The sequence below is a fragment of the Diospyros lotus genome, chromosome 1 (assembly GCF_014633365.1).
Source record: "Diospyros lotus cultivar Yz01 chromosome 1, ASM1463336v1, whole genome shotgun sequence".
In the NCBI taxonomy this organism is placed as follows: domain Eukaryota; kingdom Viridiplantae; phylum Streptophyta; class Magnoliopsida; order Ericales; family Ebenaceae; genus Diospyros; species Diospyros lotus.
The window spans coordinates 44765781-44793612 of NC_068338.1; the positions used below are offsets into that span (position 1 = coordinate 44765781).

General features: G+C 36.7%; 3 protein-coding genes across 5 annotated transcripts; all 3 read left to right on the plus strand.

Annotated features, from left to right (window-relative positions):
- The first annotated feature begins 765 nt into the window (after positions 1-765).
- LOC127788830 (acyl-CoA-binding domain-containing protein 1) lies at positions 766-6706 on the plus strand. 2 transcript variants are annotated; one of them, XM_052317471.1, is made up of 6 exons: positions 766-1534; positions 2538-2643; positions 2761-2864; positions 4691-4782; positions 5419-5516; positions 6310-6706. In XM_052317471.1, the coding sequence occupies exons 1-6, from the start codon at positions 1041-1043 to the stop codon at positions 6478-6480; spliced, it is 1065 nt and encodes a 354-aa protein (XP_052173431.1). In that variant the 5' UTR covers positions 766-1040; the 3' UTR covers positions 6481-6706. The 2 variants fall into 2 exon arrangements, with proteins under 2 accessions (XP_052173431.1, XP_052173424.1); XM_052317464.1 differs by having other exon boundaries at positions 768-1534; positions 2758-2864.
- A 2252-nt stretch (positions 6707-8958) lies between these two features.
- On the plus strand, positions 8959-12393 carry LOC127797327 (uncharacterized). 2 transcript variants are annotated; one of them, XM_052330145.1, is made up of 6 exons: positions 8959-9600; positions 10288-10390; positions 10485-10550; positions 10755-10910; positions 11051-11147; positions 11911-12393. In XM_052330145.1, the coding sequence occupies exons 1-6, from the start codon at positions 9108-9110 to the stop codon at positions 12046-12048; spliced, it is 1053 nt and encodes a 350-aa protein (XP_052186105.1). In that variant the 5' UTR covers positions 8959-9107; the 3' UTR covers positions 12049-12393. The 2 variants fall into 2 exon arrangements, with proteins under 2 accessions (XP_052186105.1, XP_052186113.1); XM_052330153.1 differs by lacking the exon at positions 10485-10550 and having other exon boundaries at positions 8961-9600.
- A 9823-nt stretch (positions 12394-22216) lies between these two features.
- LOC127810265 (importin subunit beta-1) lies at positions 22217-27832 on the plus strand. The gene is made up of 3 exons (XM_052349647.1): positions 22217-22389; positions 23874-26297; positions 26401-27832. Exons 2-3 carry the CDS (start codon positions 23881-23883, stop codon positions 26597-26599), a joined length of 2616 nt encoding a protein of 871 aa, XP_052205607.1. The 5' UTR covers positions 22217-22389; positions 23874-23880; the 3' UTR covers positions 26600-27832.

Sequence of the window (27832 nt, forward strand, 5' to 3'; positions counted from 1 at the left end):
TATGGGTCAACCCATAAAGTTGCTGGGTTAACCCATTGGGTCGGATCTGGACTGATTTGACTCGAACCATTTATAGATCCATGAGTGGATCTAGATAAGCAAATCCATGATATGACCCCAAAATGGCGTCGTTTTACTGATGTATCTATTATTGGACACATTAGCACACCATATCAACCGTCACATAAATTAGGACACACACTTGCTGAATTGAGGATATAATTGATATAAAAGTAAAAGTTCAATAACCAAATTAAAGTAAAAGTCAAAACTACATAAAATTAAAAATTAACCCTAAGTTTATGATATATTAGTCTATTCGACCTAAAATTAAGGGCTAATATACAATATCATGCAATTTATTTTGATTTTTAAATATTTTCTACAAAATAAATAATATGGAGTTAAACACTCTTATATCATAGAAAAGAATTTATTTAATAACAAAAAATAAAACTACATAGCCAAGACATCTATTAATATGATATAATTTGTAAGTGAAACATGATATTAACTAAAATGGTTCTTAAGAACATGACTTCAACGAGTCTTTATTGTCAATAGCAATCACAAACAAATGTAATTCAAAATCACATGTAAGTACTTGCGTCCTATATTATGTATAAATAAAACTGAGTCAAATTGTAGTTGAGCGAAATTGTAAAAAAAAAAAAAATCCGTTTTAAAAGAGATATTTTGTGCCTTATAATGAAATGAGAACAGAACGTACAAACTAAAAAGAAAAGAAAAGAAAAAAGAAAAAACTTTTGACTGAGGAGGTCCCACTCCCAGCGGAATATCCATATTCCACAGCGATTGGGCTGAGTTTTCCGCTTTCGTAATCGAGTTCTAAGCATATTACTTTCGTTTCACGCGATCGATCCCGCTCTTTCTGATGTTTTTATGCATCGTTTCCAGGTTTTCTCAACCCAAAATGGTATGAATTTCATACTGTTACGTACAGATTTCTAGGGTTTCCATACGATTTCGCCTTCTATTTCTGTTAGGGTTAGGGTAGTACAGTATAGATCGTCGTCGTCATGGAAGATTGGCAGCAGCTCTACCAATTCGCTCAGTCCGTGTTGATAGGCGTCATTTTCTCGTTCCTCCTCGCGAAGCTCATCTCCGTGGTAGTCTCCTTCCGGGAGGAAAATCTCAGCATCGTTCGCGGCGAGCCAGAGGCGTCTCCGAGCGAGTCCGAACCGATTCGCGACGGTTCCGGAGAGGATTCGGATGCTCCGTCCGGTGAAAAGGGTGGTGGTTCGCCGAGTGAGAGCGCGCTGACTGGCGGTGATCAGGATAGCGTTGAGGACGACGATGACGATGACGATTGGGAAGGTGTTGAGAGTACCGAGTTGGATGAGGCTTTTAATGCCGCCACAGCGTTTGTGGCGGCTGCCGCAGCCGATCGGTTGTCGCACAGAGTGTCGAATGATGTGCAGTTGCAGCTCTATGGGCTCTACAAAATTGCCACGGAAGGACCGTGTACAGTTCCCCAGCCATCAGCATTCAAGATGACTTCTCGGGCTAAGTGGTATTTCCCTGTGACTACAGTTTTCAATGTCGATGTTCATTGTTTCATTTCAATTATTGTTGTTGTCAATGTTCATTGTTTCATTTCAATTATTGTTGTTGTTAAGTATTAATTTACTGTTTGATTCATTGTTAAGATGGTGAGAATCGCGTGCTGATGGTTAGCATTTTGAGGCTAAAGCTTGAACTTAGTGGTAGAGGGTGCTGTATAGCTAAATTCTGGCTTGATTTCAAACGTAGTTTGTCCCTATTGATAATAGTCATCATGCTTGGTGCACTTGATTGTTTGTTAGTCTATGTGATGAACGGCACGTGATTGTCGTATTAGTAAGTGAAGCAGACTTTTTTGAGAAGTGGGGTCATCCTTACCCGCGCTTGTCAACAAATGGATTCTCAACAAATGGATTCATTAGGTCAGTAAAGGGAAAGATATCGTTATTATGGGCAATTTAGAATTAGTCCCATGAATAAAAGGATAAAGGCATCTAAGAAAGAAAAAAACATGATACATGCAATTTAGGTTCAAAGCCAGTGGTCAAGATAAAAAGAGTTGTAGAATTCTTCTTTTGAATTGGACGCTTTCTTCTCTCTCTCTGTCTCTCTTTTTTGAAAATGTATAGAGACAAAAAGTTCAGTTTTTCTGTAGATCCCTGCCATTCAAGATAAGGATAACTTGTCTCTCATGTACAATCAGAGGAGTGAGTGAGAGGAGAAACTGGGAAATGATCATTTCTCTTCCAAGTTTAAAGTTTCATTTATAGGAATGAAGGAAAAGTTAAAATTTCCTCATATGAGTGCTTTTAATATAAAGGTTGGCTATATTGTGTCTGATTAGTTATCAAATATGTTCTATTTTAGAGGTTAGGAAAAAGACTTTCCTTTTACTTCCCAGTCCCCCCTCTTCCCCCAGCAAAGCCTTTTGTTATTATGTAGTTTGCTCCTTGTATTCCTTTTTCTTTAAAATATTGATTTATGTGAGTTTAAGGTTGTATGGCATGTGCTAGGCAAGCATGGCAAAAATTGGGTGCTATGCCCCCTGAGGAAGCAATGCAGAAGTATATTGCAATTGTTACCGAGTTATATCCTACTTGGGCTAGTGGTTCAACTTCTGTAAGATCATATTATCTTGCTTTTTAACAACATATTTGACATTCTTCTTCTATTTGCGTTCTTAACGTTCTTCCTTTTGTCTTGCATCTTTTTCTATTCAACAACATACAAAAGAAGACAAAGGGTGGAGATAGTAGTGATGCACCAATTGGAGATAATAAAGGGCCAATGGGACCTGTTTTCAGCATGTTTGTTTATGAAGAGGAATCTGGAAATGAGTTGTAAGGTTTTTAGAATCAGTACATGTTTGAGATTGGATATATTTTTCGTCTTATATGAGTTGATAGTTTTGCAAAGCTTCCTTTGGTTTCTATACCTTTGTAGTTAGCCATGTTAGAGTGTTTGGATAATGTGCTGGATCAACTCAGAGCCTGTGTTGCTCTTTGGAAGTTCTAATCCTATAATTTGGGAGTCTTTGTGCATATTTAAGTGTGTATACAATCTTCAAATTCATTAGCTTTTTAGTAGGTAAAACCGGATTCTTTATCCCTTTTGGTGGTGGTACTGCACTTCATAGGCAAGCTATTTTGATTTACTTCTCCTTTTGCCACATTTCCATAAACTAGTTTTAGAACTTGTTAGAGTGAATTGGTTATCAATATGCTATTTGATTAGATAAAGCTCTATGGGAATAGTGATATTGTCACGGGAACGATTGTATATGGGGGGCTCAATTGTAATTAGCCGATTGTTAGTTGATTGTTAGAATAAGCGGGAATGTTGGTTAGGTAGTTAGGCCTATTGTTTGAATTCAAATATTTGTAATTGGGCAAGTGGCCCTTGCCGCCTAGGGGTGAGCTGGATCAGTATATAAGCCACTGATGCCACTCTCCCTGGTCATCTTTTTGAGAATTATCAATACTCAATTTTCTCTCCCACCATTTCTCTCTCTCTCTCTCTCTTTTATCTTCTCCTTTTCTCCGTCAATTCTCTCTCTGTTTCCCCCTCAATTCCCTTAATTCTTCTCAGATCGAGGAAAATTACCCCCTGTCAGAATTCGATTCTGACAGATATCAAGATGCTGATGCTTAGTTGTGAACCTGTAGTTGTTATTCTCTTGCCAATTTACAGTTGGACCACTTGGACTGTCCTATTGCAGGAGATGGATGATTATTTTAAGAAACACAACTAATATTTTATTACTCCTCAGTGATTAAGTCAACTTGTAATTCTAATAATATTTTCATTGTTAAGACACATGTTTTCTTTTCTCCCTTTATTTCCTTTTTCCAATAACAAATAGGATCTACAGTATTGTTGCTGTGATTCAAGTCCAGATGTCCATGATCTTTACAGGAAATTCTCTCCCAAACTGGGGCCACAAGTTCATGTACATGTAATTATTCCAGAAACATGATTAAATAGTGAGTATACCCTGCTGCACTCTCCATCATCCAAAATTAAAAAGAGGGCACACATTAGCAAGGGATAGGTTGTCCCAACTTGATTTTGTTGGTGGGTAGTAAACCATAATCAGCATGCTATTCCAAAACCAGTCATTCATCACATGGTGCTTTTGGCCACCCATGCAGTGATTTTCTTGATAATTTACTATTTTTCATTCTCCCACTGGCTATCGCTATACCATCTTTGTGTCATACTTTTGGAAGACTTTTTGAACTTTCAGAAGGATGCTCAGGATATGCATGGGGTTTAATGGTTGAAGGGTTGGCAGGGCGGGCCGAAGAAGAACTTGTTTTATAATGACCAATGATTCCTGCATGGGTAGCACAGTATTCAGGTTGTAGAGGCACAGAAAGGTTGAAGAGTGTTGGTTGTTTTAGGGCAAATCATTGCATTGTTTAATGAGTGAAAATATGTGACAGCATCTGGATATGAAATACCATTTCCCTTAATCTATGTGTGCTAACTTGCTTGTCTGTTTAATGGCACGTTTTTTGAAATATCAAATAATTGTTACCAGTACATGGAAACACTAATTTCTTGTATGTTGTTTAATCGTTTGCCTACTATTTCTGTTAATCATATTTAATTCTTGTGAAAATTTGGCCATAATGCTTAACCTTTTTTGTTGTTTCCTTTACAGAAAAATGGATGCCATTCATGCCTTTGCCCGGGAAGGTGATGGAGAGAACTTGCTTAAATGTATCGAAAGTGGTGTTTCTGTGAATTTAAAGGGTTTGTTTTCTCATATCTGTTCATTCTATAAGCAGTTACATTTGTAGGTATGATTGCTCCTGAGAAATTATAAGAATTTGGCAAATAAAAATAGTACAGTACTGGCTTTACTTCTTCACTGACATTTTGACTGTAGATAGTTGATCCAGTGGATTTAGGGATTATGCAGATATATCTGTTGGATTGGGCCCCTTAACTAGTCTGGTTAGCTTGGGAACAAAATCAAGCGTGGCCAATTATTTGAGGAAAAGCTTGGACATGTTTTCCTTTTAAATTGCATGTGAGAACACATTTGTAAACTAAGACCACCCGTTTAATATATTCGGCACAAGGCATCCTCATTCATTTGTGAGATATTTTCCCCCTCCCACATTTTCTCTCTTTAGTGAAATTATGTGATTTATGAGATTAACACATTTTTAGCTTCACTGGAGACTTAAATTTTTCTCCATTTCTGGCACATAATTAAGCTTGCTAATTCTGAAAATTATTGAAGTTATCATGCACATGCACAAGCACAAGCATTTATGCTACTCTCTGTTCTTGTTGTGTATTATGGCTTGCTTATCTATTTGAACTGAGTAGATGATAATTTGTTCGTGGAAATTTTCTGAAATATTTGCTGGAAAATTGTAGATAGTGAGGGTCGAACTCCATTGCACTGGGCTGTAGACCGAGGCCACCTTGACATCACAGAATTGCTTGTAAGCAAGAATGCTGATGTAAATGCAAAGGTAATTTAATTCAGTTAGTTAGTCAGTTAGCCTGAAACTGGTTATTGCTTTTACCTTTATCTTGTTCCATGTTGAGAAATTGTTCCCTTTGTCTTTTTTTTTTTTTTTTGATAACGCCCTATCACGAGCGCCCTCACCTACTAGTCCCAGAGTACGGTGAAGGAGTTAAATCAGGGAACCTGGTGGCCCTCGGTTTAGATCCCAGAACAACACTTTGACCATGACGGAGCAGGCTCCAAACGGGATCGTCAGGACCACCAGGCTATGCCCCTAGGGGCAATTGTTACCTTTGTCATGATCATTAGAAAGTTGCAAATCTATGGCTTCTCTACTTGGAGTTTGTTTGTCGTCGTTTCAGCATTGTTATTATTATATGAGCCTTCTGTGGTGTTTTCTGGTTTGTCATATCAGTTGATCTGATAATGCATCAGATGGGGTCATCCTTTCTGCAGAGGGTCCTTCAAAAGCTTATGCCCCGCCAATTATGGGAAGTCATATATTGCCTTCTAGGGCCCCTCCTGATTGAGGGGGTTCATGTTTTATATGCCGTAAATTAATGCTTATAAAATGCAAGTCCCATGAATACTCTACACAACCTAAGTCTGTCAACTAGCAAACACTTGCCATTGCGTTTCCGCGTAGACATATAGAGTGCCCATATGTGATACTCTATAGCTTCACTCCATATGCAATGAGGATGCTCTTCTTTAAGCTCGAGTATTTTAGTTTCCTACGCCATCAATAAAGGAAGATACAGATTCTTACATTAATCCATTGCTGTTCTTGCTGTTAGGATAACGAGGGCCAAGGCCCATTGCATTATGCAGCCGTTTGTGAGAGGGAAGCTATTGCTGAGTTCCTTGTGAAGCAAAATGCCAACACAGATCTAAAAGACAGCGATGGCAACACTCCTCTTGATCTCTGCGACAAGAACTGGCCTTGCTTGCAATCTGCAGCGGCCTGACTTACTTTCTAGTGTTAGTTTCTATTTCTCTCAACAAACCAGTGCGATTATTGATGGTTTCTGATCTGTACATTCTTCAACCATTTCAGTAGTTATCCCATCTTCATGATATATTGGCATGTGGTGGCCCACGCCACTTTCTTTTCAAGCTCGTTTCATTCTACATGATCCTATTTCTTACAAAATTGCATTAAATACACCTCTTGTGGCAAAGCCTGTTCCTTGATCTCTGGTTTAAGGAGTTGATGATGTTATATCTTGTTTCTTATGTACGCTACATATTGCAACTCTTAATAAGTTGAATCTTGCGATTTTGAAAATTGAAGAACCCGCCGGTTATGATGATGATGATACAAATCCTAATACTGATTCTAAAACGAGATTAAAACTTGTAATTTAAGAAGTTTTAAATCAACACAAGTTCAGCAAAACTTAAAATTTGGCCATCCAAAACCCCCCCCCCACCCCCCCCCCAAAAAAAAAATCCTTCCCAAGAGTCATAATGTCTTTGCTAATGTCCTTCCTTCCCATGCTTCTGCTCAATCAATTTGATAAACTGCTCCTTAATTCTTGGTTCAAAATCCGGACCTGCATGCAAGACGAGATATATTACTTTTATCTTTGTTCAAAGTGTGTACATATATACAATTCTCTCCCAACAATTTAAATATACAGCTGTTTGGTTTCTTGATTGATGTCATAAATAGCTCGAAAGGAGTATTTAAATACTCAAGTTTAATATTAATGGTGAAATTTTGTATTAATTCCTTATATTTTATATTATATTATTAATATAAATATACAAAATATTAATAGTGTTATGTCGCAGATGTCTAACTTGAGTGTCTAAGTAACATTTTTATAAATAGATAACAAGAAACACACATTTAAGTCTTTATTTACCTCCTCTTGATGAATTGTCTCCTCTTTTCGACAAGATTATTTTGTGCCCGTAAGATACCATGCCTCAATAGATAAAATTGTTGTCTCAAACTAATCACACATTGTCATGTGATTGTGATAAAGTTCAATTTATTAATAATTTATAAATTTAACCTTATTATTATAAATGCAATACAACATGTAATTGATTTAAAGCGGCAATGATATTTGCAAACATAATCTCTCAAAAATCACAAAATAATTTCTACCTTCTCTTCAGTCCTCACCACCTCTTTTGTGTCCGAGCCATAGCCAAATGGCTGCTTGCAGGATCTGTTGATGATTTCAGGGTGGGTGGGTGGGTGGGTTTATTCCCACCATTGTATGAATACCCACCCACCCTATTTGGATGGAACAAATTTATTAATTCCACACTTAAAAGGATTCACTACACTACTCCACCAGGAATAGTAACGGCAGCATCCTTAATTCTCTTTCCAAGGAGAGAAATGTGAATGTCCCACTCCCTTCCTTCCTTCCTTCCTTCCTTCCCTCCCCTGTATTTAAATCGTATACACATAATATTTAAATCCATTAATTATACAAAATTTCAAATTAATAGTTATATATTTATAATCTGAATATATGATAATTTTTAATTATACCCTGATATCCTCAGTGTGTAGAATAATATTTTATTTTATTATAATCGAACATCGATAAGATTATATGATATTTACATTAAATATTTTCTTCATAATACGAGTCGACAACAATCAATCAAAGCAAATTTGTATTTCAGCTCATTTAAGTGTAGGTCTAGACGTAGAATAGTTGCATTAACACCAAATCATTGTTTAGATTTTTGAAATCATGATCGGTTCTACCATAATTTAGAAAAGGGAATCAATCCATCGAATCTGCGTTAATTTTTTTTTGTAGATTATATAACATACAGATGAAGAAAATAATGGTTGGGTTATTAACTGATAACTCATAATTGAGGGAACTTCTTACATTAAACTCGTAATTTATAAACGAGCAAGAGAACTTAATAATAAATGTGCTAGACATAATATCTAATATAATAACAAATATATAAAAATTTAAAATTTATGTAATTAACCCTTAACTAATAAAGTTTACAAGCATATAGTACACAGGTTTAAGCAGGAGACTTATAATACTAAGAATTAGTCACTTGTGCCCTACGAGCGTGGAGTGATAGTAAAGTATTTAAAGTTTTACATAAAATATTAGGGTTTGAATTAATGTAGTAAATTAGAAGATAAATTTATTATTGGAAGACAATATTTAGCTGAAAGATAATAGTAATACTGGAAGACAAGTTTCGTATGAATTGCATTGAATGTCTTATTTTAAGTGTGTATAAATTGTGTCTGAATCTGAATTTGTTCAGGAGTGCATCAAGGGAGAATGTTACTCGTCTCTGGGGATTAGTTAGGCAAAGTTCAGACACTCCAGGTGAATAAAAAAAAAAATTAGTCACTTGCATATCTGAAAATTAAATCAAACAAGAAACTCAATAAATACTCAATAAATATACATAGATACATATATATATATATATAGTTGGTAGTTGGCAGTTGGTTTGAGTAGTATAACCCCCGTTTTCATTGCCACTGCCCTGTTTGCCTCTCCTTTCTAACTGTCAGCCGCGATCTCTTCTCATTCATCAGAACTAGAAGCCAAAGCAAAAAGTGGTTTAAATCCCACCGGAGAAAATGTCAAATGCGGCGGTCTACACCTCTTTAGCTGCCACTTTCGTCCTCCTCACTATCTGCTTTCTCGCCATCCAAACAGACAACCATAGCGACTCCAAGCCTCGCAGACCCGGCCGTCGTTTGGGCTACAAAATCCCGCCCCCAATTTTCGACCCTCTCTTCGTAAAAATCGAGAAATTGTCCAAAGAGAAAGGCCTGGACAATCAAAAGAACCGACTGTCCGACGAGCTCGACCAAGAAGACGTGGATGAATATTTACGCCAAGGGGGGGAAATCAACGTAACCCTAAGGTTGATTCATTTGTTTCCGTTGGTCGACGTTGCGCCGAAGGACGGATATGTGGATTCGAACGAGCTTCAAGCTTGGATTACGCAGCAAGCGAACGATCGACTGACTTACAGGACGCAGAGAGAGTTGGAATCGCATGACAGGGATGGAGATGGGGCGATTTCTTTGCGCGAATATCTGCATAATGTCCCTGATGAAGATCTGGGTAATTAATTAATTCTTGTCTCACATTTGTTCCGTATATATGCATCCATTGGTTGTCTGGAAAATGGCGAGAAAGAATTTGGAAGAGGTTGTATGTATACATGGCCTCCAATTTTCCTTTCCCTTCCCATTGTTTCTTTCATGCCAAACATATCAATAACATGTTTCCCTTGTTAGATAGCTTCTCAAACTCAAATCTGATTGTGAATAGAGGATCAAGATAGATGTAAAAGACCTAATACTGTTAGAGTTGTCATCTATAAATAGGTTCACCTAGGTAGTTTTGATTGGCCCTAGCTCAATAATCTAAGAAATGATGCAGTCCAATTATTAAAGTTGAGTGGTTTTAAAGAAAAAAATGACCTTGTGTGTCTATATTATTTTCCACAACCAAATAAACAGAGCTCCCAAAGTGTGTGTAAGCAGTTATCTAGAGTAGTGAGGACTTGGAGGATTTCTAGTTTTGTTTATGCAAAAACTGTGTCTTGTGGGGGTTTTGTAGTTTCTGTGCAAAATTACATATTTAGTAGATTATTCCGTTGCTGTAGGGTTGTAGACAAAGTATTGAAGTCAAACCACATTAAATCTTTTATGTTTTCTGTGTGTGTGATGTGTGTAATCTGATCCTAACACAGAGCAATAGCATGTTTCCCCTGAGGGGTTATTGATAGTAAGAATGATTCAACAGAGAGAAATGAGATGGGGCATGGAGAACCTGGATGGTGGAGGGAGCAATTCAGAAATGCTGACACTGACAAGAATGGGATTCTCGACTTCTATGAATTTAAAAAGTAATCTTTCTTTCTTTGTGCTCTCATATCTGCTCGGAATTAATGAGTTCTTATTTGCACAAATTTCATTTCAAATAACAACTTTTTGTTGCAGTTTCCTGCATCCAGAGGACAGCAATGTTGAACAGATTCATAACTGGTTATTGACAGAAAAAATAAAGTCAGCACCGGAATCTCTCTGTTTGTTAATACTTAAAACAGGGCATCCCTAGTGCATGAACCTCCCTGCTTAATTTGCTAGGGTCGGGGGTTGATTGTATACTATTGATCTTTACAAAATTCAAAATACGCATGTACTGCATTTTTCTCATTTGATGCCATCTTCAACATACTTAGGATTCTTTACGTTTATTTTTTGGTCCAGGCCAATTGACCAAGATAATGATGAGAAACTCAACTTCGAAGAGTTCAAAAATGGGGCTTACGACACCTACAAGAATTATGTTGAACTCGAACATGGAGAAGAAACCGTCCCTAACCCAGAAGACATGTTTGCCAAGCTTGATCTGAACAATGACAAGTATACAATCCTTCATCTCTGAATTTTTTTCTTGAAAATTGAACTGATTTATTGATGACAGGAGTTGAGAAGATTCAACTTGGGTTGTGTATGCTTTTTTCTTCATATTGCTAATCTAATGCTGCAAAATCTGTTGGCAGATTTCTGAAAATAGAAGAGCTGAAACCCATACTCCGATACCTTAGCCCGGGAGAACTTTCCTATGCTAAATTCTACATGAGTTATTTGATTCACCAGGCAAGTTGGTATTCCCATTGATGTTTTATATATTATTTTGAAAAGATTTAGCAATTAATTTCTCCCAAAAGAAAAAGGGTTTAAGATGTTGATAATCATCCGGTATTTCATTCCTTAGTTTACAGCCCGATGAATTGGCAGATGTTGATGGAGAGGATATTGTTGAGACAACTTGCAAAAATCTAATGATTAAGGACCATGAATTTAAATGTTTTGATAATTAACAAAACTTGTATGAATTGTTGAACATCTTACTAATCTTTCCAAATATTTTCAGAACTCACAAAGACCTGGAAACCAGAAAATTGCATTTTATTTAAACTCTGGTTATCAGCAGTTGACTGTCAAAAGTGCAGTTGACCACCTTTGGCATTCATTCCACAATCTATAGTCTTACTATGGGATTACCAGTCGATCTAGGTTGAATTCTGGAATGTGGCAGCCTACCTCACAGTTGGCAGATTATTGAGAGTGGAAGAGCTGGAACCCATTCTCCAATACCTAAGCCTTGGAGAACTTTCCTATGCTAAAACATTACACGAGTTATTTGATTCACCGGCAAGTTGGTACACTCTGTGATGTTTTATGAATTATTGCCAAAGGATTTAACAATAAATATCTGCCAAAAGTCAAGGGATTTAGTTGTAGATGATCATTTGCTATTTCATTTCATTCCTTTGTTAGAGCCAGATAAATTGGCAGGGATTGAGGTAGACGATATCATATAGATTAGCTTCTAACTTCTGGATTGGTTTGGATTCAGGCCGATGAAAATGGAGATGGGAAACTAACTCTGGATGAGATGATTAAGCATGAATACATCTTCTACAACACAGTCTATGAGGATGGCGTCGATAATTATGGTGATGATGACTACTATGATCATCATGAAGAACTTTGAAAGGATGGAACCTGCAAATTTTGGTTGTTGATCAGCAGGCTCCTGTTACTGTTGAGGGCAAAAGTGAGGAGCAAAGAGAATCTAAAAGCAGAAAGAAGAGGGGGCTAGCCTTTGAAAGTAGATATTTCCTTTGGAGTTAAAAGTGAATAGTTAGCCTAAACAAGTGATCTTTCTTCTTGATTTAGATGATGGTAATTACTAGCTCAATTCATTTTAGACCTTCATTTATTCATTCTTTCAATTTATTAAGTAGAGATTTTTTATTGAGTTGACAAGTGATCTTTCTTCTTGATTTAGACAATGGCAATTACTAGCTCAATGATAATTTTCTCCTCTTCTATTTGAGATTCATGAGATTGTGGATTTGGATTTACCCTCTTTCTTCCAGTCTTCCTATTGATTGTAGATCAGGGAGATTATGTGTTGCAAAATTATATTATATTTTTACAAAATTTTTAGAAACAACCACTTTATGTATTTTTGTGATTGGGACAATTCATAGTTATTAGAGTTGTAATTTTTGTTGTATTTTGTTTTCTATTTTGTATTGTATTTTACACATTGATGTTGTTGTTGTTTGTTAGTTTCTTATCATTTGTATGTTTGTTACTGTAATGGCATTTCTATAATTTGACTGTATTAGTTCTAGGTTATATTTAAGGCCGAGATCTCAATGACTAAAACGATCGATGAGACTTTTCTATTCTTTTGTGTATTTCTTCTCTATTATGGTATTAGAGCAAATACTCAAAATCCTAGACTCGATTTTCGTTCTCCGTCAATCTCCAATGTTGTGAGTTCTAGGTACGCTTCCTTCCTTCTTTGATCAACATTGTGTGTTGTTGTTGTTGTTTTTTCTTTTTTCCGGTGTCATGGTGAATCTCCGTTGTTCAGAGTTCTACAAATCAGTATTACTGTCTTTCTTGTTCTTCACTTTTAGCAATCGTGAATCTTGCGATCTTATTCCGTTATTGTTTTCCTTTCCTTCTAATCTAATTGATCGCTCATACTTGTTCTATGGCGACTTAATTTCTGAAAATTTCTTCTCCATCGGTGAGCACCTTTGCTATTAATGATGCCTCAAGTCCTTATTTCCTGCATCATTCTGATAGTTTTGGATTGTTGCTGGTTTCTCAACCAATGATGCTAAATTGCTAATTACCTTTTCAGTAAAGAACAAATTAAATTTTGTTACTAGCTTGATTTCTCGACCACCCAATGATGATCCTCTTTTCAATTCTTGGATCAGAAACAACAATATTGTGATCTCCTGGATTTTAAATTCTGTCTCTATAGGCAAGTGTGATATTCTTTGAATCTGCCTTTGATATTTGGAATGATCTTAAGGAAAGATATCAACAGTCTAATGGCTCTTCGATATTTCAGCTTAGTAAAGAATTAATGAACCTAACACAAGGCTAGTTATCTGTTGATGCTTATTTCACAAAACTTAAGATCATATGAGAATAACTTAGCAATTATAGGCCAAATTGCTCTCGTGGAATATGTTCATGTGGTGGCATAAAGGCCTTAGCATATCACTATCACATTGAATATGTAATGTCATTCCTAATGGGCCTAAATTATTCTTATGCACAAGTTAGGGGACAACTGTTGTTAATGGATCCAATTCCTCCAATTAATAAGGTGTTTGCCCTAGTTACTCAAGAGGAAAATCAAATGAATATTCATATTGCTGTTAATAATTCTGATCCGGTCACATTCTTTGTCAAGTATGACAATAATAGGCCAAATTAAGGTAGATCTCAAAAGAGAGAAAGGTCCATATGCAGTCATTGTGGTTTTACTAGGCATACAATTGGCAAATGCTATAAGCTTCATGGGTATCCTCCCAGGTATAGGCCTAGGCAGAGAAACATTACTTCTAACCAGATATCCCCTAACTAGCTGAAAAATCCTATTGTGAGTCAAGTTTCTAGATCAAATTCTAATTCTTCTCAAAGTTAGGAAGTTGAAGGTTTTATGCAATCGTTAAGTTCTCAACAATATCAAAATTTGTTGAGTGTGTTAAGCTCACATCTCACCATTACTAAGACTACCAGTGCAAAACTGGTTCCTGATGTCTCAACTTCTAGTTAGGCTTCAGATATGTGTTTTTCTATTTTTGCTGGCTCTTTGCTTAGTGACCCTCAATATTGGGTTTTGGATTCAGGAACTACAAGTCATGTATGTTTTAGTCTATCATCCTTTGTTGAGCTAAAACCTATTCAGAACACTTATGTTACATTTCCTGACCATACATGGGTCTTAGTACTCTATATGGGTTGTGTTAATCTTGCCCCATATCTGGTGCTAGACAATATCCTCTATGTGGCTCAATTTAAGTTTAATCTCATATCTATGAGCGCATTGGTTGAAAAGAATACAACAAGTCTCAATTTTATCCCTCATGCGTGTGTTATTCAAGATATAAGCATTTTAAAGATGAATGGCAAGGGCGACTTGGTTGGAGGCCTGTATGTCCTTAAAGTTTCAACTGATATGTCTGTTAGTACAAATGTAAAGTATGTTCATCATGCCATAGTAGCTAATATTATTAATAAAACTACATGACATAAGAGACTAGGACACATTTCTTTTAAGTGACTGGACTTAATAAAGGATCGATTACATTTTCATGATACTGGTAGTGATATTTGCTCCGTATGTCCACTGACTAAGCAACGACGATTGTCTTTTGTGTCAAATAATCAATTATTAAAGTGTGCATTTGATTTAATTCACTGTGATACATGGGGGCCGTATCATACACTTACTTGTGTTGGACATACATATTTTCTCACCTTAGTTGATGATTGTACGAGGTTTACTTGGGTTTTCTTTATGAAACATAAATCTGAGGCCAAGACTATTGTTCCTAAGTTTTTTTCCTTGGTTGAGACTCAATTTAACAAAGTGATTAAGAAATTTAGATCTGACAATGCCCCTGAATTGAGATTTGCTGATTTTTTTGCTTCTAAGGGAGTTATACATCAATTCTGGTGTGTAGAGAGGCCTGAACAGAATTCTGTGGTTGAAAGGACATACCAACATCTCTTAAATGTGGCCAGGGCACTCTACTTTTAGTCTCGGGTTCCTATAAAATTTTGGGGTGACTGTATTTTTACTGCTACATACATGATTAATAGATCACCTACCTCTCTTTTACATTCCAAAACCCCCTATCAATTGTTGTATAAAACTCTCGTAGACTATTCTTCACTTAGAGTTTTTGGTAGTCTTTGTTTTGCCTCTACCTTACCCTCACATAGATCCAAATTTTATCTTAAGGCCAAGGCTTGCATTTTTATTAACTATCCACCAAACATCAAAGGCTACAAGCTGTATGATCTCACCGCAAAATCTATTATCATTTCTCAGGATGTCCAATTTCATGAGCATATATTTCCCTTCCATTTTATCACCTCTTCTGATGAGATAGTTGACCCATTTCCTGATCTGGTTTTATTAATCCCTGTAATGATTTGATTCATCTTTCCTCTTTGCTTACCACTCCTCACAATCTCCCTGAACCTACTATTGATCTATCTTCTTCTCATTCCATTTCTCCTATTCCCATCTGTAGGTCTTCTCGGGCTACTCGACCACCTACATATCTACAAGATTTTCATTGCAGCCTTTTATCTTATCACCCACATTTTCTGACCAAAATCTTCATATCATTTACATCATTATGTCTCTTATTCTAAACTTTCTCTTACTCAGTTCTTTTTGTCTTCAACTCTCTGTTGATTTTGAACCTCAATACTACCACCAAGCAGTTAAGTATGCCCACTAGAGAAATGCAATTAAAGTTGAATTAGGTGCCATGCATCTTAATCACACTTAGAGTGTTACATCCCTACTTTCCCACAAGCATGCTATTGGGTGTAAATGAGTTTATAAAATTAAATACAAATTTGATGGTTCTATAGAAAGGTACAAGCCTCGCTTGGTAGCTAAGGGATATACACAATAAGAGGGATTGGATTTTTTTGATACATTTTCTCCTGTAGTGAAATTGGTGATTGTTACGGTCTTTCTTGCCCTAACTGCTAGCCGTAAATGGGTTCTTATTCAATTGGATGTGAATAATACCTTTCTTAACAGGAATTTTTTTTGAAGAAGTCTATATGGAATTACCACCTCGTTACAAGCCTTCGCTCTCAATTGGTAATAAGAGAGAGAAATTAGTTTGTTAGTTATATAAGTCTATATATGGGTTGAAACAAGCTTCAAGGCAATGGTTCTCAAAATTTTCTCTAGCTATTCTTCAGTTTGGTTTTATACAGTCCAAATCAAATTATTCTTTCTTCACCAAAGGTAGTGGTTTTTCATTTGTGACTCTTTTAGTCTATGTAGATGACATCATACTTACGGGTCTTAATCTTTCAGTCATCAATGATCTAAAATCTTTTCTACATAGTCAATTCAAGCTTAAGGATCTTAACTGTTTGCATTATTCTCTTGGTCTAGAGATAGCCCAGCTTGCAAAAGGAATTTTCTTCTCTCAAAGTTGCAATTTTTGGAAGATTCCGGTCTCTTAGCCAACAAACATGCTTTTGTCCCAATGATTCCTAATCTAAAGCTTAGTGCTAATGAAGGGGATTTGGTTGTGGATGCTAGGGGTGTTCAAAAAAACCAGTGCATCGTGAAAATCGGCCAAACCGAACCGAATCAAATCGATCCGATCAATTTTTTTTTTTTGGCGGTCGAAAACGGTTTGGATTCTGTCCAAACCGTGCGATTTGCAGTTTGGACAGTTTGCGGTTCGGTTTAAACCGAACCGCCCAAGAAAATAATAAAAAAAATTATAAAAAAATTATTATTATAAAAATCTAATAATTGGCAGCCCATCCTATTTATTTTTTACACTATTTTGTCTTTATTTTGTGCTCTTATTTATTTACATTTAATTGTCTTTATTTATCAATATTTGTGTCTTTATTTATCATTTTTAAATATCTTTTTTAGTGATTTTAAATAGCATTTCAAAACCGCGATTTGGCCAAACCCAAACCAGACCGCGGTCTGGTTTGGTTGAAAAACCGCACTAGCGATTTGGCGTGCTGAAAATGATTCAGACAGGCCAAACCGTACCGCGAACACCCCTAGTGGATGCTTCTTTCTATTGTAGGCTCATTGGTTATGGATACTTCTTTCTATTGTAGGCTTATTGGTTGCTTACTCTATCTTACAATCTCTTGGTTAGATATCACTTATGTGGTTCACAAACTCAACTAATCTGTGTCTAATCCTGGGAAACCTCACCTAGATGCTATATATCACCTATTGCAGTATCTAAAGGTTGCTCTTGGTCAAGGATTATTCTTTTTACTACTTCTTCTTTGCAGCGTTGTGCCTTATTCAATGTTAACTGGGGTTTTTGCTTGGATACTCGTCGACCAGTCACTAGATATTGTATTTTTCTTGGAGCATCTTTGATTTCTTGGTGTTCTAAGAAGTAAGTTACTGTTTCTTGTTCCTCAGTTGAAGCTGAGTATCAAGCTTTGGCTACTACTGCTAGTGAACTTACCTGGTTTACTCAACTTCTCTCGAATTTTCATGTTACTCTTTCTCTTTCTAGTTTATTTTTTTGTGATGACCAAACTGTTGTTCATATTACCACTAATCCGGTGTTTCATGAGCATACCAAGCATATTGAATTTAATTGTCACTTTGTTCGTGACAAAATTATTACTGGACAAATCAAGTTACTTTCCATTCGATCATAACACTAGCTGGCAGATGTTTTTACTAAGCCTCTCCCAGGTTCTCAACTTTTCCCACTATTGTCCAAGATGACCATCATCAATATTCATGGTCCATCTTGAGGGGGAGTAATAGAGTTGTAATTTTTGTTGTATTTTATTTTCTATTTTGTATGGTATCTTACACATTGATGTTGTTGTTATCATTTGTATTTTTGTTGCTGTAAGGGCATTTCTATAATTTGATTGTATTAGTTCTAGGTTATATTTAAGATCGAGATCTCAATGAGTAAAATGATCGATGAGACTTTTCTATTTCTTTGTGCATTTCTTCTTTATTAACAGTTATGAGTTTGAGAACTAAAAAACAAATATAAAGTGGGTATAAAAATAACCTCATTTGACCTTTTCTATTTAGGGATATAATTCTCTTTTAATTATTATGTCAGAATTTTATTTCCAGATTAATGAGTACAACATAAATCTATTATTCTAATCTAGTCTTCTATGTAACACCCCAGTTTTTTTGAGCGTGTTATAACTTAGGATTTCGGGAATATAAAAAGTTTTCATATCACAATAGTTGTCACACATCACACAATATCCCCAAAACTCTAATTTTTACCTTCTCAGCTTAACAAACCCAATAATTGAATAGCTAAGACAGGTATTAAAATTTCAAATGTAGAAGCTAGATCGAACCTGATATGGTTCACAACCATAATGCTTTATCATAAAATTGTTCAAGACGTCTACAAAATGTACTACATCATCTCTTGCAAATGATAAATGAACATCTTAAACATATCCAAAATTACATAGGTTTGCACATAAGCATACAACAACAGTAAATTAAGTTTATTCTTCAGCTACCTCCATTCCCTTAGAGCCGTTCGTTGAACCTGGAACGTTTGAATATTCCAGGGACATAGTCCAATTAGAAGATGAATCTTCTAGTGAGAAACTCTAAAAAAAAAATAGTTTATATCGATGCATGATCAGGTATAAAATGTCTGAGAAGACAACGAGAACTACTTCGAAGTGCCTCGTGAACACGCCAGCTTCCTCCAACGAGAGCTTTCTCAATGGCGCACGCGTAACGCCTCTCGGGAGGTCCCTAACCATGTCACTTTGGCCCGACTTCATAACACTCATGCAAGCACCACATCCGTTGTTCCTTAGGCTCACGGTCTTCCCCACGAGAGCTTTCTCGATGGTGCACGCATAGCGCCTCTCGGGAGACATCCGACTTTTGCCCTCGACCAACAACAAATAGGTACAACAGTATGACCACACGAATTTTATAAATGCAACAGTTAAAAAGCCAATAGCATATAATTTTCAGAAAAATACATTTCATATATGCATCATGATTTCACATAAGAGAATAACATGCGTTTATGTGTAAGAACTTCACGAAACATGTCCCACGCAATAGAAATCTCTCATAAGAGAATAAAAAATAGGATTTGGAGTATAGGAGTCTCACCTTGTTGGTTTATCTCTTCGACGGTATAATTTCACAGCAAACGGCCTAGGTTTCTGCAGAAAACATGTGTTTTGGTAAACCTAAGCTTAAATATTTTTACATAGGGTTGAAGGGTATTAAATTAAGGGTATAATTGAAAATTTTGAAGGAAAATAGACCCCTCACGCGCCCTCACGCGCCCCAAGAAGGTCGGTCACATGCCTTCACGCACAGCCATTTTTCGGCGCGTGTAACTCACGCGCAGGCACCAGAATCCGAACAGCAACGCCTCGTTTTTGTATTTCGGCCATATCTCCTTCGTTTTAACTCCGATTCGACTCCTATTTGAACCTACGCGACCCTTTCTTCCCCCTCTACAAGATTATCAAAAAAAAAAAAAGACTTATCTTGCTTTTTTGCTGACTGATTTTGGCGAACTCTGGCGAAGACTCGCAACTCCGACGAGGCTCGTTCTCCGCCGTTTTTTCGCCTCTTTCTTACTGCCTTCTTACCAAACTCCCTTCTCTCTCTCTAGAGCAAGCTCCTCCTCTTAGAGTGCTTCACTCCTCAAACTTGGTTGGAATGATTTGAGAAGAACCTATGGTGCCTTTTTATAGATTTCTCTAACTAATCACATTATACCACTTGTCAAAATCTTAGCCATGGACTCCAAAGACTCAAATCCATAATTGAGTGGCTTTTGAAATCCAAAACTAGAATGAATTGATCTTTTGAAATTCAAGTTAAAACCTCAAACTTCTTTCAAATAACACTTTGACCCTTATTTCAAGTCCTCAACTTCATTATTTTACCACATAAGCTCTTAATTTTATCTTTATTTTGTTTGGATAATTCTCTAATTACAATTATACCATCAAATATCAAATTTATCGAGATACTTAAAATTCGAAAATTAATAACTCAAAATTACTCAATATATACGATTTATCGGAAACCCCTTACCATCATTCGGTCTTTTTAGGCTACAACTTAGCTTAACCTAAAACCATTTCTGATTTGATTTTTTTCAGCGTCATAAATCTCGCCTCGAGATGCTCATCAAAAAAATACCTTTAACCTTAGGTATATAAGTTCTAGGGTACTCCCTACGACTGATTCGGTCACTCGTTGCCAATTCAAACATGTTTTCGGTATTTTAAACTCACTTAAAATTCGTGATATTTTCACAAAAATATGAAATATTATATTCTATCTATAATATATATATATATATTTGCATAATAATTGAAGGATCAATTTGACTCTATTGTGTGTTTACATTGTTGGTCAACAAGCATGCCTAAGCTTTTTTCCCTTTTTTTTTCATAGTTTGGAATTTCAAATTTTAAATTAAATTATATTTAAACAATGTCACAAGACTTCCTAATAATAAATAAAATAAAAATATTGTTAAAAAATTTCCTAAGAATAAGAGCATCTCCAAAGGGAGTTGTTATTTTAAGGTGCTACATTATTAATTTGTGGCCTTAAATAGTGTTATGGTACCTCTGAATTGTACATCTACTCCATTGATAGATTGCAAATAGGGGTGTTATTTTAATATTTTTATTAAAAAATATAATTAGAATTTCAAATTTCAAATTTTAAATTTCAAAATATATAATACATACCTTCATAATCTTATTTTAAATTAAAATCAAAATATATAATTCTAACCTAAAATAATCAATTTAAATTCTAATGATTAATTAAAATAAAAATATTTACATATATATAATTAATAATTAATTAATTAAAATAAAAACAATTATATATATAATACATACTCCAGAAGCTTCCTTTCTTTGCGCCTCTCTTGCTTTCTTTGCCCTTCCACGGCTCGCCCTAGCAGGTTGCCGCCTCCGTATCGCCTTTTTCTCACTCGATCGTTCGTCGCTGCTTATCCAGCCCTCACCTGCTCCCGCCCTTTGTTGCTCGTTGCCTCGCTAGTCGATCGCTACCTCTAGCTCTCTCTCGCTCAGTCTCACCTCCCTTGTTTCAGGTAAATATATGTATATATAGAATATCAAATATAGTTGTTGTATTTTTATCATTGGCAAATGCAATCTCCATTTCTCTCTCTCTAGGGGTTGAAAAAATAGCACTGCAAGAGGATTATTGTCATTTTACAACTCCATATGCCACTCCCGCTGGAGTGAAAAATTTATATTCTAGAATGCTATTTCAATAGTTACGAAGATGACAACTCTAATTGGAGTTGTTCTAAATCAAAATCAAATTGTCGACAAACTTATGGTTAACAAATTGTCTCCCTTGATGGCAACTAATTTTGACAATTGATTATTCTCTGTACTTAATTTTCTTTTTTGCCATAATACAGCTCTTAATTATAAACAAATTATGTAAAAATAAATGATATTTACAACGTATAAGAATGTCAGAATAGTCTAAAAAACCAAACACCATTTTATATGTTTTATGAATTTATTTGAAGCTTTTGATAATACTTTATACCCTCAAAACATTTGAAATTGTAATGTAATGGTTATATAATCTTATGTTTAGTGCTTAATATTTTTATTATATTTTTTTAAATCACACGAGAGTATATAATTGCTCATGATTTATCTAATTCTATTTTCATTCATTCAATTATATAACTTTTAATATTTAAAATTATCATCTTTACGGGATCTTCTATCATTCGTACTTTTAATTTTAGCAGAAGAAGTAAATTATAAGTGGGTCTTTAGCCTTTGGCTAAGTCAAATATTGAACTCTTAACATACTAATCTTATCGTATCACTTGTTTACCACTTGCCATGTGTCTGGGATTTATAATTTATAATATTTTGTTTTTTAGAATTAGAATTATAATAATCCTAATCCTATTACAATTAACAATTAATAATTAATAATAAATGGGATTGGTTAGGTAGAGGGGTACGGTAGTAGTGTCAACATCTAATCCTACCCATAAAATAATATCAGGGCATTATTTGGAATACATTACAGATAGATAGTCATTCAATTCAAGTCAAGCTTTTTACATTTTGCTCTCTCTCTCTCTCTCTCTCTCTCTCTCTCTCTCTCATCTGTCTGTCTCTCTCTCCCCTAGGGTTTGAAATTTGAAAGCGCCGCTCTTCCGGATCGGAGAGTGTACTTTCGCTGTCCTACACTCCTCGGCAATCAGAGTCTCAGGTAAATTTCATCTCGCTTGTCTATTCACCTTTTCTACTTCTCAGTTTTGGATTAGCCTCGTATGCCGATCTCGATAATCGATCTGTTGCGTATTGATTTGGTTTGTTCTCGCTGTTGAATGTATTTGGACGCTTCAATTCTGACGGGGATTGATTTGTCACTTTGTGGAATGTCGTTAGATAGGCAGTTTGCGTGATTTGTGTGTGTGGAGCAACTGTTCATGTTGCGATCGATTTCTTATCCGGGGATTTGGTGCAGTGAAATCAGGGTTCTGAATTGGTATATTTTCCCCCCGAGGAATTGATTATTTGGACTCCCTGCTGAAAACCCTAGATTCTTGCCCTAACTGTATTTGCTCGCTGCATGATTTCTTTGGCCATTGTTTCATCTGTAACTTTTGAACTGATTTGTTGCTTTTACACATGTAGCCGTTAAAGTTTGGAAGTTAGCTCTTAGTCGCCGATCATTTGGATGTATGTCGCAGATCATTTGAATGTATATCGTCAGATATTTGTTAAGATCCGTTACAATTGACTGCACTGACATGAAATTTCATCATTACATTATGTTTCAGTGTTGTTAGTATTGTATATGATTTGGCTCAATACTCATCCCCACCAATACCAACCGAAGAGTGAATTGGATTTTGCTTTGAATTGCATTATCATACAATATGAGACATTCAGGGTGAATCACTTGATTCTGGCAATTCAAAAAATGACGAGAACAGTGGAGTTCTGCCGTCTGGTTGCAACAGACCTTGTTGGATCTGTGCAACCTGAATGTGAAACAACTCAGTTTTCTATATTTATTTATTTATTTAATTTGTTTTTCCCCCTTAACCTGATGCGAACAGTCCTATTGGAATTTTAGGGTTAAAAATTCAGGTCAAATAGGGTCTTTTGGGTCAAAAACTAAACAAATATGCAGCGTACGAACAGTCTTGCTCTCTCCAAGAAAGCTTTCCACTGAGTGCTGTTGTTAAACTTGGGCTAAAATGACTATTTTTGAGTATTTTCTCCATGTTATAGGTGTAAACATATTTTAGATTATATTTTTTTTAATCTATTTATCTCATTGTTATTGTACCTTACAATACAATATGATTCACAATTTGCAATTCCAAAATTAGGCAATCTGATTCACGATCTGTATCTTGATTTGACAACTATGTCCCATACTGTTTATCACGTTCTGTGTTTGTTGAGAATAGGACGGTGCTTTGGTTGTCCATTGATATTGCCATACTAATGTTTGTGTTCTCAATTCTAAGCTATGTTATTGCCCTCTCCATTTACAGTATTTACTCTTGCCAATTAGTTGTGTTTGAATCAGGTTGCTTATCCTGCATGATTTTGTGCTCAATTTGTTAAGATCATTATGAAGTAGATTTTGATTGGATAGGATTGGCTTGTGTACTATAGACAATTGTCTCTGGATTTGAATTATATTATGTCTGACTTGTGAAAATGTGATTCTTTCAGATTCACCATGGCAATGGAAGTCACCCAGGTTCTTTTGAATGCACAATCAGTGGATGGAATTGTACGGAAACATGCAGAAGACACTCTGAAACAGTTTCAGGACCAAAATCTTCCTGGTTTCTTGTTCTCTCTCTCAGCAGAGCTTGCAAGCAATGATAAGCCCGTAGATAGTCGTAAATTAGCTGGTTTGATCCTTAAGAATGCCCTAGATGCCAAGGAACAACACAGAAAGTTTGAGCTTGTTCAAAGATGGTTATCATTAGATGTCACTGTGAAGAGCCAGATCAAGACAGGTTTGCTGCAAACCCTTTCTTCTCCTGTTCCTGATGCTCAATCAACTGCATCACAAGTCATTGCAAAGGTAGCAGGCATTGAGCTGCCACAGAAACAGTGGCCTGAGCTAATAGGATCACTCTTATCAAACATTCACCAGCTCCCAGCTCATGTAAAGCAAGCCACTCTCGAAACTCTGGGTTACTTGTGTGAAGAAATTTCTCCAGACGTTGTGGATCAAGATAATGTGAATAAGATACTCACAGCTGTGGTTCAAGGTATGAATGCATCAGAAAGCAATAATGATGTTAGGCTTGCTGCTACCAGAGCACTGTACAATGCTCTTGGCTTTGCCCAGGCAAATTTTGGCAATGACATGGAGCGTGATTATATCATGAGAGTTGTTTGTGAAGCCACACTTTGCCCAGAAGTGAAGATTCGGCAGGCAGCTTTTGAGTGTTTGGTCTCTATTTCCTCAATGTATTATGAGAAATTAGCTCCATACATACAAGATATTTTTAACATTACTGCAAAGGCTGTGCGGGAAGACCAGGAGCCTGTGGCTCTTCAAGCTTTGGAATTCTGGAGTTCAATCTGTGACGAAGAGATTGATATCTTAGAAGAATATGGGGGTGATTTTACAGGCGATTCTGATATTCCCTGCTTTTATTTTATCAAGCAAGCTTTGCCTGCTCTTGTCCCCATACTGTTAGAAACACTACTCAAGCAAGAGGAGGATCAAGATCAGGATGAGGGGGCTTGGAATCTTGCCATGGCTGGTGGCACTTGCCTAGGTTTGGTTGCACGAACTGTAGGAGATGATATTGTCCCCCTTGTAATGCCATTCATTGAAGAGAACATCACAAAACCTGATTGGAGGCAAAGGGAGGCAGCTACATATGCATTTGGTTCCATCTTGGAAGGTCCCTCACCTGATAAGTTAATGCCTATTGTTAATGTTGCTCTAAATTTCATGCTTGCTGCCTTGACAAGGGACCCAAATAGCCATGTGAAGGACACAACAGCTTGGACCTTGGGAAGAATATTTGAATTCCTACATGGGTCAGCTATGGAGACACCCATAATTACTCAAGAAAATTGTCAACAGATCGTCACTGTTCTGCTGCAGAGCATGAAGGATGTTCCCAATGTAGCTGAGAAGGCCTGTGGTGCTCTTTACTTCCTTGCTCAAGGATATGAAGATGTGGGTTCATCCTCTCCGCTGACTCCTTATTTCCAGGAAATTGTTCGGTCTCTTCTCACAGTTACTCACAGGGAAGATGCTGGGGAATCACGATTGAGAACTGCTGCGTATGAGACATTAAATGAAGTGGTGAGGTGTTCAACAGATGAAACGGCTCCAATGGTGTTGCAATTAGTTCCTGTCATCATGATGGAGCTTCACCAGACGTTGGAAGCACAAAAGCTCTCATCTGATGAGAGGGAGAAGCAGAATGAACTTCAAGGCCTTCTTTGTGGGTGCTTACAGGTTATTATTCAGAAGCTAGGGTCATCAGAGCCAACTAAGTATGTCTTCATGCAGTATGCCGATCAGATCATGAATCTCTTCCTCAGGGTTTTTGCTTGTAGAAATGCCACTGTGCATGAAGAGGCAATGCTGGCCATTGGGGCCCTTGCCTATGCATCCGGTCCTGACTTTGCAAAGTACATGCCAGAATTTTATAAATATCTGGAAATGGGTCTTCAGAATTTTGAGGAGTATCAAGTCTGTTCTGTCACTGTTGGTGTGGTGGGTGATATATGCAGGGCATTGGAGGATAAGATCTTGCCTTACTGTGACGGGATTATGACTCAGCTTCTAAAAGACTTATCAAGCAACCAGTTGCATCGATCTGTAAAGCCTCCCATCTTTTCATGCTTTGGCGACATAGCACTGGCTATAGGAGAGAACTTCGAGAAGTATTTGATGTACTCTATGCCTATGCTTCAGAGTGCAGCAGAGTTGTCTGCCCACACATCAGGTGCTGATGATGAAATGATAGAGTATACAAATCTTCTGCGAAATGGGATACTGGAGGCATACTCTGGGATACTTCAAGGGTTTAAAAATTCGCCCAAAACTCAATTGTTGATTCCTTATGCACCTCATATCCTTCAGTTCCTTGATAGCATTTATATGGAGAAAGACATGTGGGTTCTTCATTTCCTTCTCGTGGAAATATTACCTGGTTTTACTTGTCTGATTTCTATTGTTAATTATGTTTCCCTAATTGTCTCATCTTTTTATGCTCAGGGATGATGTGGTGATGAAAACTGCCATTGGGGTCCTTGGAGATCTAGCAGATACACTAGGAAGTAATGCTGGTTCTTTGATTCAGCAATCTTTGTCATGCAAAGATTTCTTAAACGAATGCTTGTCCTCAGAGGACCATTTGATTAAGGAATCTGCAGAATGGGCCAAGTTGGCCATTGGCCGTGCAATTTCTGTTTGAGACTACAGCCACATGGTATATTTTTGCATTTAGGAGTCCCTGCATGCATATGGGTGTGTCGAGTTGGGGTCCGGGATTTGCATTCACTGCATCGGGTCATCACAATTCTCAGACAACAATATTAACTGGTCTTCAAGTTGTCACTAACTCTTGCATCAGTACCATGGGATCGGGCTTTCCCTTGGTGACAGTGGAAGTGTACATTCATAGCTCCTCAGAAATGGATAAAGTCCATCAAGAAGTAATTATATCTCTGAGGATTGGGTTGGGAACTGGATATACGAAGACGTGCTGAAAAGAGTTTAGGCTGCCTGGTTACTGATTCGTCATTGACCCTCGATATGGTTGGAATGCCAGAGAAATACCCAATACAGCCTTGAAGGAAGCCATCTTCTCCAAGTGATTGACCTTCCTATGGCGACTGAATAGCCAACTGCAAAGGGCTGTTCAGGGTGTCCCGGCACTTCAAATTTCCTTACTTCCATTTTCACCTTCTTCAGGTTATCGCTCTCTTATTTCTTAAGCCTCTTTTACTTATTTCCTTTCTTTCTTTCTTTTTTTGGCCGGGGGGGGGGGGGGGGGGGGGGGGGGGGGGTTGCGCTAATCTGTGTCTTGCATTGTTTCATGTCATTGGTTTCTTGTCGGTCACAGTCAGGTTGCATATCTTTTTGGTCTTCACTTGTTTTTATACTCATGGTGTTACACTTTTTGGGGGCACTGCATCTTGCATTCTTTACATTTATTTTCTGCTTCAGGAATTAGCTTAGCGTTAGGTAATGAAGTCAGATGTTCTATTCCATACTCTGCATCCATGAAAGCATGTGTTCTGCCTTTGTTCTTGCTTTCCAATATAGGTTTTCTTTCCTTCTCTCTCCCGGGTCTTTTTGCCCTTGATGGATTGGATTGTATAATCTCAAGTTTGAACTCTCCTAGGGTGCTAAATTGAAATGTCACATATTGTAATGACATTTATTGTGGGGGGGGGGGGGGGAGGGGTTGGTTTGTTGGAGAACAAAAATTGATTGGAAAGTGTTGCTTGTAAGAGGCAATGTATTTGTTGTCCTGCCTCGTAATTTATTTGAGTTTCCCGTTGAGAAGATTATAATTATGTGGGTTATATATGAAATGGTTAATTTATTGTATCAATATTTCACTATTGTTTGTGTGTAAGATTTGTATAAAGCCCATGTTGATGGATGATGAAGAATCCAATGATGCATTAATTCTGGTAAA